At 40.9% G+C, this 15,519-nt stretch overlaps 1 protein-coding gene across 2 annotated transcripts in view; it reads left to right on the top strand.

Moving 5' to 3' along the window:
- dysf (dysferlin, limb girdle muscular dystrophy 2B (autosomal recessive)) overlaps positions 1-15,519 on the top strand; it is a 114,992-nt gene that overhangs the window by 2,792 nt on the left and 96,681 nt on the right. For both annotated transcript variants that reach the window (XM_055229184.1, XM_055229183.1), the window contains exons 2-3: positions 13,737-13,792; positions 13,871-13,962. In XM_055229184.1, coding sequence (XP_055085159.1) covers positions 13,737-13,792; positions 13,871-13,962 — 148 coding nt within the window. The remainder of the gene's footprint in view (positions 1-13,736; positions 13,793-13,870; positions 13,963-15,519) is intronic.

The raw sequence follows: 15,519 nt of genomic DNA, 5'->3' as shown, positions 1-15,519 counted from the left end.
AGTGAGAAATGGAGGGAAGTAGGGAGAGAGAGAGATGGTAGGAAGGAGGAAGAGACAAGGAGAGAGTGAGAGACAATGGGAAGGAGGGAGAGAGAGAGAAACAGTGGGAAGGAAGGAGAGAGAAGGAGGGTGAGAGAGGGAGATTTGGGGAGGGTAACAGCTCTCAGGACAAAACTTTCCCTCCTCTGTGTCCTGCTGTATCACAGCAGCCTCCAGGGGGAGCCAGGTGAACTCTGGAGACAACAGGAAAGTCTCTCCTCTCTCTCTCTCTCTCTCACGCAGGGTCGCCGTGGATACAGGAAAAAACTTGCTCAATTGCTCAATCTATAATCTATCTATAATCAATAATCCAATAGTCCTTAAAGTCTCTGTTTTGAACGGCACAGGCTCCACTTACAAAATCCTAAAAAGTTACGTTAAAAATGTAAGATAAAAATAAAAAATTAATTTAAAAACTGCTCAGTGTGCCTGCCAGTCAGCCACAAGAGCAGCCACGACTATGGGTTATGGGTTAGGAAAATGTCACCTGCTATTTCAGCTTACACCATGAACTCAAACAGGAAACAGTAGAGAATAAAAGAAGAATATAACGGCCTGTTCATAGCGACAGAAGCTAACATGTTACTACGGCAACCAGAGCCACGTGACGCATGTCCCAGAGTGTCTTTATGCACTTTAACATATGGGCAGTGCCTCAGCAACAGCGTCTGTAAAGTTTGTTTGTTTGTTGTGTCACTGTGGTAATGGTGCAGGGAGGGCATCTGGCATAAAAATGTGCCATGTCATGTCTATGCACAGGGAGCAGCCAGGGTTAAAGGTCAAAGTGAAATAAAAATAGTAGTTGCCATGTTTGAACGAGTGAAGGAAGAAATGAAGGAACAACTGCAGGAAGAACTGCAGGAACGCATGACTGGAACGCACAAAAGTGTCCTTGTTGGAACAAGGCCATTCCAGAGAGAGAGAGAGGGAGGGAGAGAGGGAGGGAGGGAGGGAGGGGGGGAAAGAGAGGGCTAGAGAGGAAGAGAGGGAGAGAGGGAGGGAGGGGAAAAGAGAGGGCTAGAGAGGAAGAGAGAGAGAGGGAGGGAGAGAGGGAGGGAGGGGGGAGAGGGCTAGAGAGGAAGAGAGAGAGGGGAAAGAGAGGGCTAGAGAGGAAGAGAGAGAGAGAGGGAGGGAGAGAGGGGGGAAAGAGAGGGCTAGAGAGGAAGAGAGAGAGGGAGGGAGGGAGGGGGGGAGAGGGCTAGAGAGGAAGAGAGAGAGGGAGGGAGGAAAGAGAGGGCTAGAGAGGAAGAGAGAGAGGGAGGGAAAGAGAGGGCTAGAGAGAAAGAGAGAGGGAGGGAGAGAGGCAGGAAAGAGAGGGCTAGAGAGGAAGAGAGAGAGGGGGGGGGAAAGAGAGGGCTAGAGAGGAAGAGAGAGAGGGAGGGAGAGAGGGGGGAAAGGGAGGGCTAGAGAGGAAGAGAGAGGGAGGGAGGGAGGGGGAGAGAAAGAGAGAGGGAGGTAGAGGGGTGAAAATAGAGCAAGAGGAGAGAGAAAAAGGAAGGGAGGAGTGGAGAGCAAGAGGGGGAAGAGAGGGTTAGAGAGGGAGACACAGAGAAGGAGGAGGGTAATGACAAAGCAAGAGGGGTGAGAGAGAGAGAGGGAGAGGGAGGGGAGAGCAAGAGGGGGAGGAGAGAGAGGGTTAGAGAGAGAGAGAGAAGGGGGATGTTAGAGAGGGAGATAGAGAGAGGGTTAGAGGGGGAGGGTTAGAGAGAGAGAGGGGTGATAGAGCAAGAGAGAGAGAGAAGAAAGAGGGAGAGAGCAAAGAGAGGGAGAGAGAGAAGAGAAAAGAGAGAGGGAAGAGAGAGAAGAGAGAGGGAGGGAGAGAAGAGAGAGGGAAGAGAGAGGATGAGAGGGAAGAGAGAGGGAGAGAGAGAGAGAAAGAAGGGAGAGAGAGAAGAGAGAAAAAGAGAAAGGGGGAGGGAAAGAGGGAGACAGTGGGAAGGAGGGAGAGAGAGGGAGGACAGGGAGGGAGAGAGGGTGGAAAGGGGGAGAGAGAGGGAGAGCTAGAGTTAGAGGGAGGAAGGGGAAAGGAGAGACAGGGAGGGAGAGAGGAAGAGATGGTGGAAAGGAGGGAGGGAGAGAGAAATGGAGGGAAGGAGGGAGAGAGACAGGGAGGGAGGAAGAGAGAGAGACGGTAGGAAGGAGGAAGAGACAGGGAGAGAGTGAGAGACAATGGGAAGGAGGGAGAGAGGGGGAGAGAGAGAGAAGGAGGGGGACATTTTGATTCCTGATATGAAACTCTTCTCTAAATTCTCCGCTTTAACTGCTCTGGCCTCGACGAGCTTCATGTTGGAGCTGAACGCTGTGGGTGACGTCACACTCTCTTATTCCTTTTCTTTACACACTCCGCGCTCCGTGTGTGTGTCGTATTTGCTGCCCGTGTCCAACCAGGAAGTAAAATTATAACCTTCACCGAAATTGCAAAACTAGAAAAGTCTCGGGAAGCTCCGGCCTGATCTGAAACGTGATGAAGCTACGGTAAAATAAAAAATAAAAAACACCTAAATGACCCATTCCTTCTCCGTCTGTTTCATTGAAAATAACTTAAATCAGACATATTGTGCTTGTGTCTCTATGGTTCTCATCTCTGTGCATCATTTTGTTATAATTTGCACATTTTAAATCATAATATTCATCTAAAACCACTTAATAAAAGAAACAAATCCGTTGAGTAGCGATGAAAATAAGCGATTAAAGAGTAAACGTCACGTGGATCAAATCGGTGAAAAGCGGAGTTTGCAGAGTAGGTTCGCTTTAAGGGAGTGTTTGTCCTCGGGTCCTGGAGGTGTGGAGGACAGGGGAGGCTGCAGAGGAAAGAGCCCAGAGGAAGTGAAGCGTTTCCTGGACGTGAGGTGTTCCCAGCAGGTCCTCTCACCCCGCACCATTCTGCGGAATCTATCAGCCGGACACTAGCCAAAACGGTGGATTAGCTTTCAAAAACTCACAAAATTACAGAAAAAACTAAGCTAAAAAAATCAATCATTTATTATCATTATCATTGTATTTTTTTTTTTTTTTTAATTGTTTTTTAGCAAGTTTGAACTTTAAGCTTTGGACTAAATTTAAACACTTTTTTTTTTTTTTTTTTTTTTTTTTGCCATTTTTTCAGCTGATATGTGTCAACTTTTGTGCTTAAACTGATTTTTTTTCCCCGAAATTTGCAATATTTTTTTGGTGGAAACTTGACTTTTAAGAAGCTCTGACCATGCTGCGGTGTTTTTCGCAACACGCCAATAATCTCCACCATTCCAATCCGTACTTAAGTGTTGCGTTCAGAGGTAAGAGGAAAAATGGGTTAATCCGTGAAATGGGAAACGTACAGGTCGATGCTAAAATGCTAAAATGCTAAAAAATGTGTTGTAAAGTCGATTTTGAGCCGTGGTTGGTTAAATCTTCTGCATTCTGGTGATGACAAAACACGTGTGGTCGCCCTCGTTGCCAAAACTGGTCGAGTGCGCCGTTGCCATAGTGATTAACAACATAATATCTAATAATAATAATAATATAATATCTTTTGGATGGAAAAAAAAAAACTCATCAAAATGGACCAGCCCCCATGATTACAATACTATTCTACTCCTGCTGATTTTTTGGCCATTTAAAAGTGCTGCGCGTTTCCATGGAGACGTTATCGCTCTGCCTGAATGTCCCACAGTACGCCATTAAACCACGCAGTCCACGTTACAGGTCAGATCTATGGCGATGTGCCCTCGCTCATTGGTTTAAAGTGTTAAATTTAGCAAAGAAAAACACTTGTAATTGGATAAACGCAAAACGGGTGCGTTAAATGCTGTACTGTGGGACATTTCATGGAGGGCGAGGACATCTCCGTGGCGACAAGTCAGCGGCAAAGTCTTCGACAGACGTTAGCGCGACTTTAACACCCAAAATATTTACCTGTACTTCAACATCTTAACTTCTTCTTCTACTTCTAGTGCGTTTGTGTCTAGCGATGTTTGTTTAGTGAAAGTGAAAGTGAAAGTGTTTATCTTTACAAAATGAAATCGCCATGAGATTTGAATCCAGCAAATTGAATTAAGTTTATTGTGGTTTCTAGTTTGTTATGTAGTAAAACTCTGCGATCGGTGCTAACGGCCATTTAAATATAAACGTTATGTCCGTTTGCTTTTTAAAATTACGCATTTCGTTCTCGTAAATTCGTATTCGTAAATTCGGCAATATTTCTCGTTCAAAAACACCGATCGCCAAGTTCTTTAAGTTATAACTTGGTTTGTTGGTTCGTAAGAAAGCAGAGTCTCGTTTCGACGCTCAAATCCTGTTGTTTTAAACCGAAAAACGCCTCTCTGTGATCTGATTGGTCGATACCTAAACCCGAGAACCTGCAGAATAATCATGACTCAGTGCTAGTGCGCCCTCTGCAGCTCAGGGAGTGAACTCTGGAGGTTCTTTCACTGAAAACTTGAAACTTGTGTGTGTCTCTTTGTCTCTCCAGGTTTAGGATCTAGCAGCACAGGTTCAGTTGTGATTGTATTACCGTTGTCCGTCGTTGTATCACGGTTCACCTTTCGCGGTCTCGCTATTCCGCTGATTTTTTTTAGCGCAATTTTAGCGTTCTGCGTGTTTGGGAGTTCATAGTGACAGTGAAAGTTTCAGAGGAGGTGTTTTACTTCTTTGCCGTATTAACCGCTAACACAAAACATATTTACATCAGCACGTTAGCTTTTAGCATCTTGAAAACGGTGCTCTCAGTCTCCCCTCTCCCTTTGCTCTCTGCGCTAAACCCCTCCCCCTTCAGAGCGCTATCACAACACAATCAGCTCCATCCCAAAAAAACGAAACTACCACACATCACATCAGGTTTGTGAAGGCGTGGTGCACAGTTTTTGCGTCGTGTTTTTGTATATTTACGGAGGATTGTCGTGCGGGGGCGTGGGTGATGTAAGCGCGTGGGCGGAGCTACGTACAGAATCTCACGGCTAACGGTAAAAGAGGGTTTAAACGGGTCAGTGAAATACACGTGAGTCACTATTAATTAATTAAACGAGAGAGAAATGTGAGAAAATGTTAACGCCTGTGTGAGAAAAGTGTATAAAGTGTGTGGTGAGGGGTTTTATAGTCGCAAAACGTAGAATAACGGTAAAAAATAAAGCCTATCGCGGGTTATTTTTGAGAACGTAACCCCGGCGATGAACGAGGGAACACTGTACTTTCATTTTGAACTGTAAAACCGAAGAGATTTCAGTTTGTTGTTTCTTTTCCGACAGTAGCTCTTGACTCCATCTAGTGGCGCTTCTTTGCATGCGCCGTTTTCTGCGTCTCTCTTAAACGATTTATTACGGCGGCGATCGTTCGTTCCGTGTAAATGCGTGGAGCGTTTTCCCGACACCTTTAGCTCTTGTGTGTGAGACGCTCGTGTTTGTGACGGCGTGCGTTCGCTTCGGCGTTTCCTGTCTTTGTCTCGCGCTTCCTGGTGCCATCACACTTACTAAAACGGCGCTGTGGATGTGCCCAGGACTTTCCATTCAAACCTATCCAAGACTTTCAGAAGGAAACGATTTATTTAGGCTGTTGCCATAGTGATTAACAACATAATACCTAATAATAATAATGATATAATATCGTTTGGATGGGAAAAAGTCATCAAACTAGGCCAGACACCATGATTACAATATTGTGTCACGCTGCTGATATTTTGGGCATTTAAAGGTGCTGCGCGTTTCCATGGAGATGTTATTGCGCCGCCCGAATGTCCCACTGTACGCCATTAAACCACGCGGTCCAAGTTACAGGTCAGATCTGTGGAGATGTGCCCTCGCTCATCGGTTCAAAGTGTTCAATTTAGCAAAGAAAAACGCTTGTAATGGGATAAATGTAAAGATTGATGAGTTAAATGCCGCACTGTGGAACATTCCAGGCAGGGCAATGACATCTCCGTGGCGACAAGTCAGTGGCAGACCCCCTCACCAGACGTTAGTGCGACTTTAACACCCAAAATATAATCCGCTAAGTATCAGCTTTATTATTATTTTTTACATTATTCTCTATGTTTTTGTCTGTAAAACCCCTCACCACACACTTTATACACTTTTCCTCACAGGCGTTAACATTTTCTCACATTTCTCTCTTCTTTAAACTCTCTCAAAGTTCAAACCTTCATAGATTTAAAAAAAAATAATCACAGTATTATAGAAGGAAACCAAATACTACACTGTACTGTAAATAAAAATGACATCTTTTAGATCACTGACCCTCAAAGCCAAAGCCACTTTAGCTTTGCAGTTACAACAATTTTTGCTCCTTGATAAAACATATTGCTGCTGTCGTCTTTATATATAGTAATATACAGAGTTACACAGAGTTACAGAGTTACACAGAGTTATACACAGTTACACAGAGTTATACACAGTTACAGAGTTATACACAGTTACACACAGTTACAGAGTTATACACAGTTATACAGAGTTACACAGAGTTATACACAGTTACACAGAGTTATACACAGTTACACAGAGTTACACAGAGTTATACACAGTTATACACAGTTACACAGAGTTATACAGAGTTATACACAGTTACACAGAGTTATACAGAGTTATACACAGTTACACAGAGTTATACACAGTTACACAGAGTTATACACAGTTACACAGAGTTATACACAGTTACACAGAGTTATACAGAGTTATACAGAGTTATACACAGTTACAGAGTTATACACAGTTATACACAGTTACACAGAGTTATACACAGTTACACAGAGTTACACAGAGTTACACAGAGTTACACAGAGTTATACACAGTTACACACAGTTACACAGAGTTATACACAGTTACACAGAGTTACACAGAGTTATACACAGTTACACAGAGTTACACAGAGTTACACAGAGTTATACACAGTTACACAGAGTTATACACAGTTACACACAGTTACACAGAGTTATACACAGTTACACAGAGTTACACAGAGTTATACACAGTTACACAGAGTTACACAGAGTTATACACAGTTACACAGAGTTACACAGAGTTATACACAGTTACACACAGTTACACAGAGTTATACACAGTTACACAGAGTTATACACAGTTACACAGAGTTATACACAGTTACACAGAGTTATACACAGTTATACACAGTTACACAGAGTAATACACAGTTACACAGAGTTATACACAGTTACAGAGTTATACACAGTTACACAGAGTTATACACAGTTACACAGAGTTATACACAGTTATACACAGTTACACAGAGTAATACACAGTTACACAGAGTTATACACAGTTACACAGAGTTATACACAGTTACACACAGTTATACACAGTTACACGGAGTTATACACAGTTATACACAGTTACACAGAGTTATACACAGTTACACAGTTACACAGAGTTATACACAGTTACACAGAGTTATACACAGTTACACACAGTTATACACAGTTACACGGAGTTATACACAGTTACACAGAGTTATACACAGTTATACACAGTTACACAGAGTTATACACAGTTACACAGAGTTATACAGAGTTATACAGAGTTATACACAGTTACACAGAGTTATACACAGTTATACACAGTTACACAGAGTTATACACAGTTACACAGAGTTACACAGAGTTATACACAGTTACACACAGTTATACACAGTTACACACAGTTATACACAGTTACACAGAGTTATACACAGTTACACAGAGTTACACAGAGTTATACACAGTTACACAGAGTTATACACAGTTACACAGAGTTACACACAGTTACACAGAGTTACACAGAGTTATACACAGTTACACAGAGTTACACAGAGTTATGCGCAGAGATGTTATTTTCCTCCTTCCTTATGTGACGAACCGAAGTTTCATTTATTCTATAATGGCGCCCCCTACAGCTATGTATCTTCTACCTTCCCTCAGCATGTCAAGGAGTCTAACTTTGTCTGCGATGGTTAGCATCTTCCTCAGCCTTTTCGGCGTCTTTGTCGGTGCAGAACGTTTCATCGACATTGTGGGTTTTGTCGGGGAGAAAACAAATTGCAAACATACAGCACTTCAGAGTCACACTGAGATCCAACATTTATGTAAATATAGCGAGGGACCACTGTATAGCGATGTTTATTTAGTGAAAGTTTTTGTTTTAGCAAACCATATACGCCATAGCTTTAATAATATCCTTATCAGAAGCCGATCCAGAGTCGTGTTCTGTTTCGTCGATGCCAGTTTGAGCGCCTTATCTTTTCCCATTCATTTTGGTTGAATGCAGTTCTATCTTTAGCCTCTCCACATGTTTTTTCTCCCCACATACTTTACTATTCTGAGCTCATGTCAACAACGGTGACCAGATTTGAACAGGAAGTAGCGCCGTGCCACTTCCTGTCTGTCACATGCCCTCCTCGTATTTCAAACAAACCCGGGGAAGTATTTATAACCGGCTCGACCCCGATGACCCCGGTGTTCTTAGTGTGAAGTGACGCCGTGCGTTTGAAAACAGGAAGCAAAACAACTCCATCGACTGCCAAAAAGTCAAATCAGATCAATCAGGATTCCCACAAGAGTTTGAAGGGTCTTGTAAAGGTGGATTCTGTAACTTCTTTGTCGCATGGAGATGTTTTTAAAGCATGGTATCGATCACAAACCAAGAAGAAAGAGCCTGGTGGTCGGGATGGGAGACCGCTGGGAATATCAGGTGCCACAGTGGGGCGCCAGAGGTTGTGTCCTTAGGCAAGACACTTCATCCGCGAGCTTAGTATGAATGCAGCATGAATGAATAATCAATAAATCAATATCACTTTATATGTCCAGTAAAATGCAATAATAATTGAAAGCTCAAACAAAAGTCCCTGTGCAGCTCAACAGGTCGAGTCGTCAGATCCAGAGTCAGGGCAGTGTGAGGAGAGTAACATCCCTCAGGACAAAAGTGGCCCTCCTCTTTGTCCTGAAGCCCAGACATCTCACAGTCCAATAGTCTTTAACTTCTGTCTAACTTCTGTGAGTTGTGTGTCCGAATGTCTCTGTATAGTCCAAGAGTGTGGAGCTATGGAGCGAATGAGGGGTTAGGGGCGAGGGGAGACATTCAGACACGAACCGTATGTAAGACTTTATTTTAAATTCCCGTGTATCGTGTCCAAGGCTCAAACCAAATATTGCTTTACTGATGACAATTATAACTCCTTATTTTTATTTATTCTTAATCGCAAAAGCAAGTTTTTCATGTTACAATTTGGTTCTCAAGACGATTATCCGATCAAAAAGCAAAATGAGCGTTACATTCAATTCGATTACTTTTGTAAAGCCGGAAACCGCAGCAGCAGTTTCCTCTTAGGCCTGAAAAAAAGATCACGGATTTAACTAAGAGAAAGTTAGAAAATCAACAATGAAACAGAGATCAACAGACGTTAATAACAGACTCGCAGATTAATCAACGGAAAACAAGCAAATGGAGAACTTTCCCAGAGCGCCCCCTGTCTTTAGACTCTTCTTCTCGGCAAGAAAAACTCAAAAACCCGATGGGAAAAAGAGAAACCTGGAGGAGAACCATCCATAGTAGATTGGGGGTCCTTTTAGTCCTTTTATTGGGGGTCCTTTTATCCTCATATGTGCAGCTTGATTCTCTGATCAGAAGCAGGTGAGTGGAGGTGGTGCCAGAGTCTCCGCCCAGCTCTAGTCTCAAACACAGAAATAAGGAGGGAAAACAGCAGGGAACACACAAAAAAAAAACACAAATCCTGACATGAACGAACTCCAGGTGAACTGAATAGTGGATGTTATTGACAGGGGAAAACAGGAGGAAACAGATGATAGTGCTCAGGTTGCCATACTTCCCCCAAAAAAGCTGCTCCTGAGACAGCTTAACTAAAACTGCGGGCTTTATATTTTTGCTTTTCACTGGACTAACCATAAGCTCATTCAAAGAGGAACGTTTTAAGGCTGGTCTTAAATGTAGAGACTGCGGAGGCCTCTTTAAAACCCCATTGCGTCGGATGCTATCGCCGCCAACAGAGCGCGGTAAAGTCTAGGCGAGATATACTGGTCTATAACGTGTTCAGTCCTTAAAGAGCATGAGCTTTTATTTAAATCTAAAAGACCCCAGCACCTGCAGCCTGAGAATGAAAAAAAAAACTTATATATGTCCTTTATCTGCAGGTTAAAGCTCTGACAACACAGGTTCTTATTTGAAACTGTAAGTGCAGTTTAAATAAGGAACCTGTGGACATCAGTGACGTCACAAAACTTTAAGTGCAGGTTTCTTTAAAAAAAAAAACCTCTTCTTACTTTCGCTATCAGACACCCAGCTTCAAGTTTAACATCTCAACAAACCTATTCTGCACTTCCTTGTTTTTAAATGTATTAGAATAACCGACACAAAATTCAATCAGCTAATCTCACCTGAGGGATATGGCTCCCACAAGAGAGGAAAAAGCTAAAGACTTAAGGAAGTGCTCTTTGGAAACTACCGGTATGTTGTTTCCCCATTGTGGCCACCGTAGAAAGTCCCATCACCTGGTTTACACGAGTTCACGCCATGACACGTCTCTGGTGTGAAGTGAATCGGAGCCAGAGTCGATGGCGCCCGAAAGCACGGCCACGATCGCTTTCTATTGGAGCGCGACGGCTAGCAGGTTAGCTTTATCCACTTATATCAGGGGTGTCAGACTCATTTTCACACATACCCTTGCTCTCAAAGGGCCAGATTTGAATGTAAGACAGTAAAAATGTAACTAAATAATGTAATGTAAACGTAAAACTGTTTTTTTTATCTTGTTAATTAACCATTTCTGTATTTTTTACGTATTCAAGTCACGAATATTGCACATGAATTCGCGTAGATATGAAAAAATGTCTGTGTAACTGTGTAACTCTTGATAAACTGATATTTTAAGACAGTTATACTTTTTAATTTAGCTTGTCGTGGACCACATAAAGTGACGTGTTGGGCCACATTTTGCCCGCGGGCCTTGAGTTTGACACATGTGACTTATTATATAAACAGTCTATGGTAATCCCTCAGTGTGCAGTAGGTTCATAGTGGTCCATGGTCTATACTAGTCTATGTGTCTTATACTTGAGTATCGATACCGGCTTACATGAGTATCTAGTTTCGATATCGATCAGTATCAGATTTTCAATACTTTTGACAATCCTACGTGGCTCTACCTTCATTTATTTTCTGTTCTAATGTTTCCTCATTACAAACGGACACAAACCCTGCATATTTAGTCTCAGTTCTTCGCTCAAACTGAAAACGCTCAGTTCCACCTTGTGATGTCATCAAGTGGTAATGCAGGAAGTGCTCCACTGTGTTTTTAAACTCCACCCACCTTCATTTCTAGAATCATTTGGATCATTTCAGCCCTGGAATTGCCACTTATCTCGACTGAACTAAAGGTAAAATGAGCTGTTAATGTGAAAACTACCACTTGATGACATCACAAGGTGGAACAGAGCGTTTTGAGGTTTGGAAATGTAACGGACGAATAATAAAGTGTGACTCAAACATGTGAGAATGAAACAAAACACAACTCCAGGTCTGTTTTTGATTAGGTTTAAAGCTCACACAAGTCCGTTTTGTGTAATATAGGACCTTGGATCAATCATACAACTATATATCTTCAACACACAACCACAGATAAATACTGTTGTTGTGTCCTTGGGCAAGACACTTAACCCACCTCACCCCCTTGTGTGTGTGTGTGTGTGTGAATGGGTGAGCAGTTTCATGATTTAAAGCGTAAAAGTTCTCTATAAACACCTGACCTTTTACCGTATAACCTCATTAGCTCGTGTTAGCCTCCCTGTACATTTCGCCAGATAGCATTAGCATGATACAAAAATACCCACTCACGCTAACTCGCGCATAAATCAGCGTGATCCTTCGGGAATTTGGATTTGAATGGTCCATAAATCCACCAGCGTCTCCAGCTCGGATCCACTTCCTGTGATAGCTGCTGCAGACAGGAAGTCCGACATTAAACCGACGTGTAGCAGGAAGTCGCTGAGAGATAGAAGTAAAAACGAGACACAGTTTGTTTGGATGAGTGTTTTGGATATGTCTGCTAGGCCTGTCATGATAACTACTATATCGTTGAGCGCTTCACAGACGGTACAATAGTTTTTTGGGGTCCGTATTTGTCGTGGGTATCTTTTCTTTGCGCTACTAGAGACATTTTTGGTTATTTTTCTGTTCTACGATGAGATTTGAGGGTTGGATTATGAACTTTTATGACTCACTATTGACACAAACTGGCGACTTAATTGTTGCGTTGTGTTATTTATTCACTGCAGTTCATATCTGTAACAATTTTCTACATTTAGAATACTTTTTGGCAATATTTCTGCTTTAGGGTTTGTTTTCGATATTATAATTTATCGTCTATGTTTACTTCAGCCACATAACACACTTCAAAATGTGAGACAGGTCTAATATTGGACTGATCTAACACAAATTGTTTATATTTTCCTAAATCTTTGTTGTACACTGATAAAACAAGTACATATGGTTTCATTTATGTTGCGTTTACCATAGACTGTACATATAAATGAACAGAGCTAATGCACTCGCTTCTGGCTCCAATTCACTTTACATTGAAACACTGTGTCCCCTCTCTCTCTCTCTCTCTGTTCCTGCTTCTGTCAGACTCATTTTGGTCTTAAATGTTTGTATTTTTATTTTGTTATTTTGTCCATGAATCAAGATATGAACATTAATCATCAACAGACAAGTCTATGGGGTATTAAAGAGGAGGTATTTACTTCTATTGGGTATTAAAGAGGAGGTATTTACTTCTGTGGGGTATTAAAGAGGAGGTATTTACTTGTATGGGGTATTAAAGAGGAGGTATTTACTTGTATGGGGTATTAAAGAGGAGGTATTTACTTCTGTGGGGTATTAAAGAGGAGGTATTTATTTCCATAGGGTATTAAAGAGGAGGTATTTACTTCTATGGGGTATTAAAGAGGAGGTATTTACTTCTACGGGGTATTAAAGAGGAGGTATTTACTTCTATTGGGTATTAAAGAGGAGGTATTTACTTCTGTGGGGTATTAAAGAGGAGGTATTTACTTGTATGGGGTATTAAAGAGGAGGTATTTACTTGTATGGGGTATTAAAGAGGAGGCATTTACTTCTATGGGGTATTAAAGAGGAGGTATTTACTTCTGTGGGGTATTAAAGAGGAGGTATTTATTTCCATAGGGTATTAAAGAGGAGGTATTTACTTCTATGGGGTATTAAAGAGGAGGTATTTACTTCTACGGGGTATTAAAGAGAAGGTATTTACTTCTACGGGGTATTAAAGAGGAGGTATTTACATCTGTGGGGTATTAAAGAGGAGGTATTTACTTCTATGGGGTATTAAAGAGGAGGTATTTATTTCCATAGGGTATTAAAGAGGAGGTATTTACTTCTATGGGGTATTAAAGAGGAGGTATTTACTTCTACGGGGTATTAAAGAGGAAGTATTTATTTCCATAGGGTATTAAAGAGGAGGTATTTACATCTGTGGGGTATTAAAGAGGAGGTATTTATTTCCATAGGGTATTAAAGAGGAGGTATTTACATCTGTGGGGTATTAAAGAGGAGGTATTTACTTCTATGTTGTATTAAAGAGGAGGTATTTACTTGTATGGGGTATTAAAGAGGAGGTATTTACTTCTATGGGGTATTTTTTAAATAATATAGACCTTTAATATCTCCAAGACAACAATTTTCATTTCAGATTTTTTCGTCTTTTTTAGGGTCCAAGAAGAAGACGAAAGTTGTAAAGAACAACCCCAACCCGGTCTGGAATGAGGTACAGTACTGACATCTCAACAGGCCAAGTTAGTCTATATTTTGTTGTGTATTTTTGTTGTTTTTTTTTTGTCTGTAGGGTTTTGAGTGGGACCTAAAAGGGATCCCTCTGGACTCTGGAGCCGAGCTGCACTGTGTGGTGAAAGATCATGAGAAGATTGGACGCAACAGGTAAAAAATGATTCACAAAAAGTAAAATACGCACAAGTAAAACCAAAAATATAGTGAATTTTAGCATAGACCATTTGTGCAACGACCCATAGACTGAATAAAGACGTGGACTGAGCGAGTGAGACGTCACCCACAGCGTTCGGCTCCAGTCAAATGAAGCTAATCGAGGCTAGCAGTTATAGCGGCTAATTTGGAATTAAGTTGCATATTTGGAATTCTGACCGCGAGTGTCATAGCAACCAAAGAGCCAATCCGGAGTGAGGCTGTTGAAGGCTGGTTTAGCACGGAACTGGCGCTTAGCAACGCTGTCAATCAAACCTGTTGCTAACGCTAACGGGAGTGACGTCGGGGAAAGAAGGCGCCGGATTTGTCTGTTATTAATGTTCATATCTTGATTTACAGACAAAATAGAGAAATAAAAACCCCAGGATCATGTAGAGGGTTAATACGAACATTTAAGACCAGTTTTACACAAAAAAAAAACAACTCAAAATATAAAAAAACAACTCAAAATAATAAACAAAAAAAAAAGAGAAAATAAACTAAAAAAAGAAAAAAATCTCAAAATAACAAAAAAAAAAAGCAGGAGGTACAGAGAGAGGACACAGTTTTACAAAAAAAAATAAAAATTAAATAACAAAAAAGCAAAAACTCAAAATAATAACAAAAAACAATAATAATTATAATAAAAAATAACTAAAAGAAAACTCAAAATATAAAAAAACAAATCAAAATAACAAAAAAACACTCAAAAAAAGAAAAGAAACTAAAAAAGAAGAAAAAACTCAAAATAACAAAACAAAAGTTATAATAGCTATAAAAAAAACAAAAAAACAAACTCAAAATAACAAAAAGAAAATCAAAATAACTCAAAATAATCAAATAAATAAATAAATAATAATGATTTTTAAAAATTCAAAATAACCCCAGGATCATATAGAGGGTTAATATGAACATTTAAGACCAAAATAACGAGTCTGACAGCAGCAGGGACAGAGAGAGGACATTTTATCAATAGAAAGTGAATTGGAGCCAGAGTTGACAGAGCCAGAAGCGCACACACATGATCACTTCCTGTTTAAAACGCGGCGGAGGCTAGCAGGTTAGCTATGTCCATTTATATAAACAGTCTATGGAACTACCTCTCCATTAATAATAATAATAATAATAATACATTTTATTTATATAGCGCTTTTCAAGAGCCTTAATTAAACATGAACAAAGACTTTAACAGGAGGTATTTTACTTCTACGGTATTATCTGCTAACACATAACACATTTAGATCACCATGTTAGCTTGACTATGCAATTTTTGGGGTAAAATCGCTAGTCAACAACAAAATTTTCCTATTATATAACAAAGTTTGTATATGTGCGTCATGTTTTTGGAGCAGCTTTCTCGGGTGTGGATGTTCTTCTGCTCTGGTGCAAAAGTTCAGGAGATAAAACGGCCAGGGCATCCTTTGATTGTGTGGCATTCATGTGTGAGTAATGGGTCTACGGGGCCCGACAGGGACCACGCGCTAAATACACTTTCAGTATAAGCATTGTCCCATC

This window comes from Periophthalmus magnuspinnatus, chromosome 18, assembly GCF_009829125.3.
Source record: "Periophthalmus magnuspinnatus isolate fPerMag1 chromosome 18, fPerMag1.2.pri, whole genome shotgun sequence".
NCBI lineage: Eukaryota > Metazoa > Chordata > Actinopteri > Gobiiformes > Gobiidae > Periophthalmus > Periophthalmus magnuspinnatus.
This window is presented reverse-complemented; position numbering and strand designations above follow the sequence as displayed.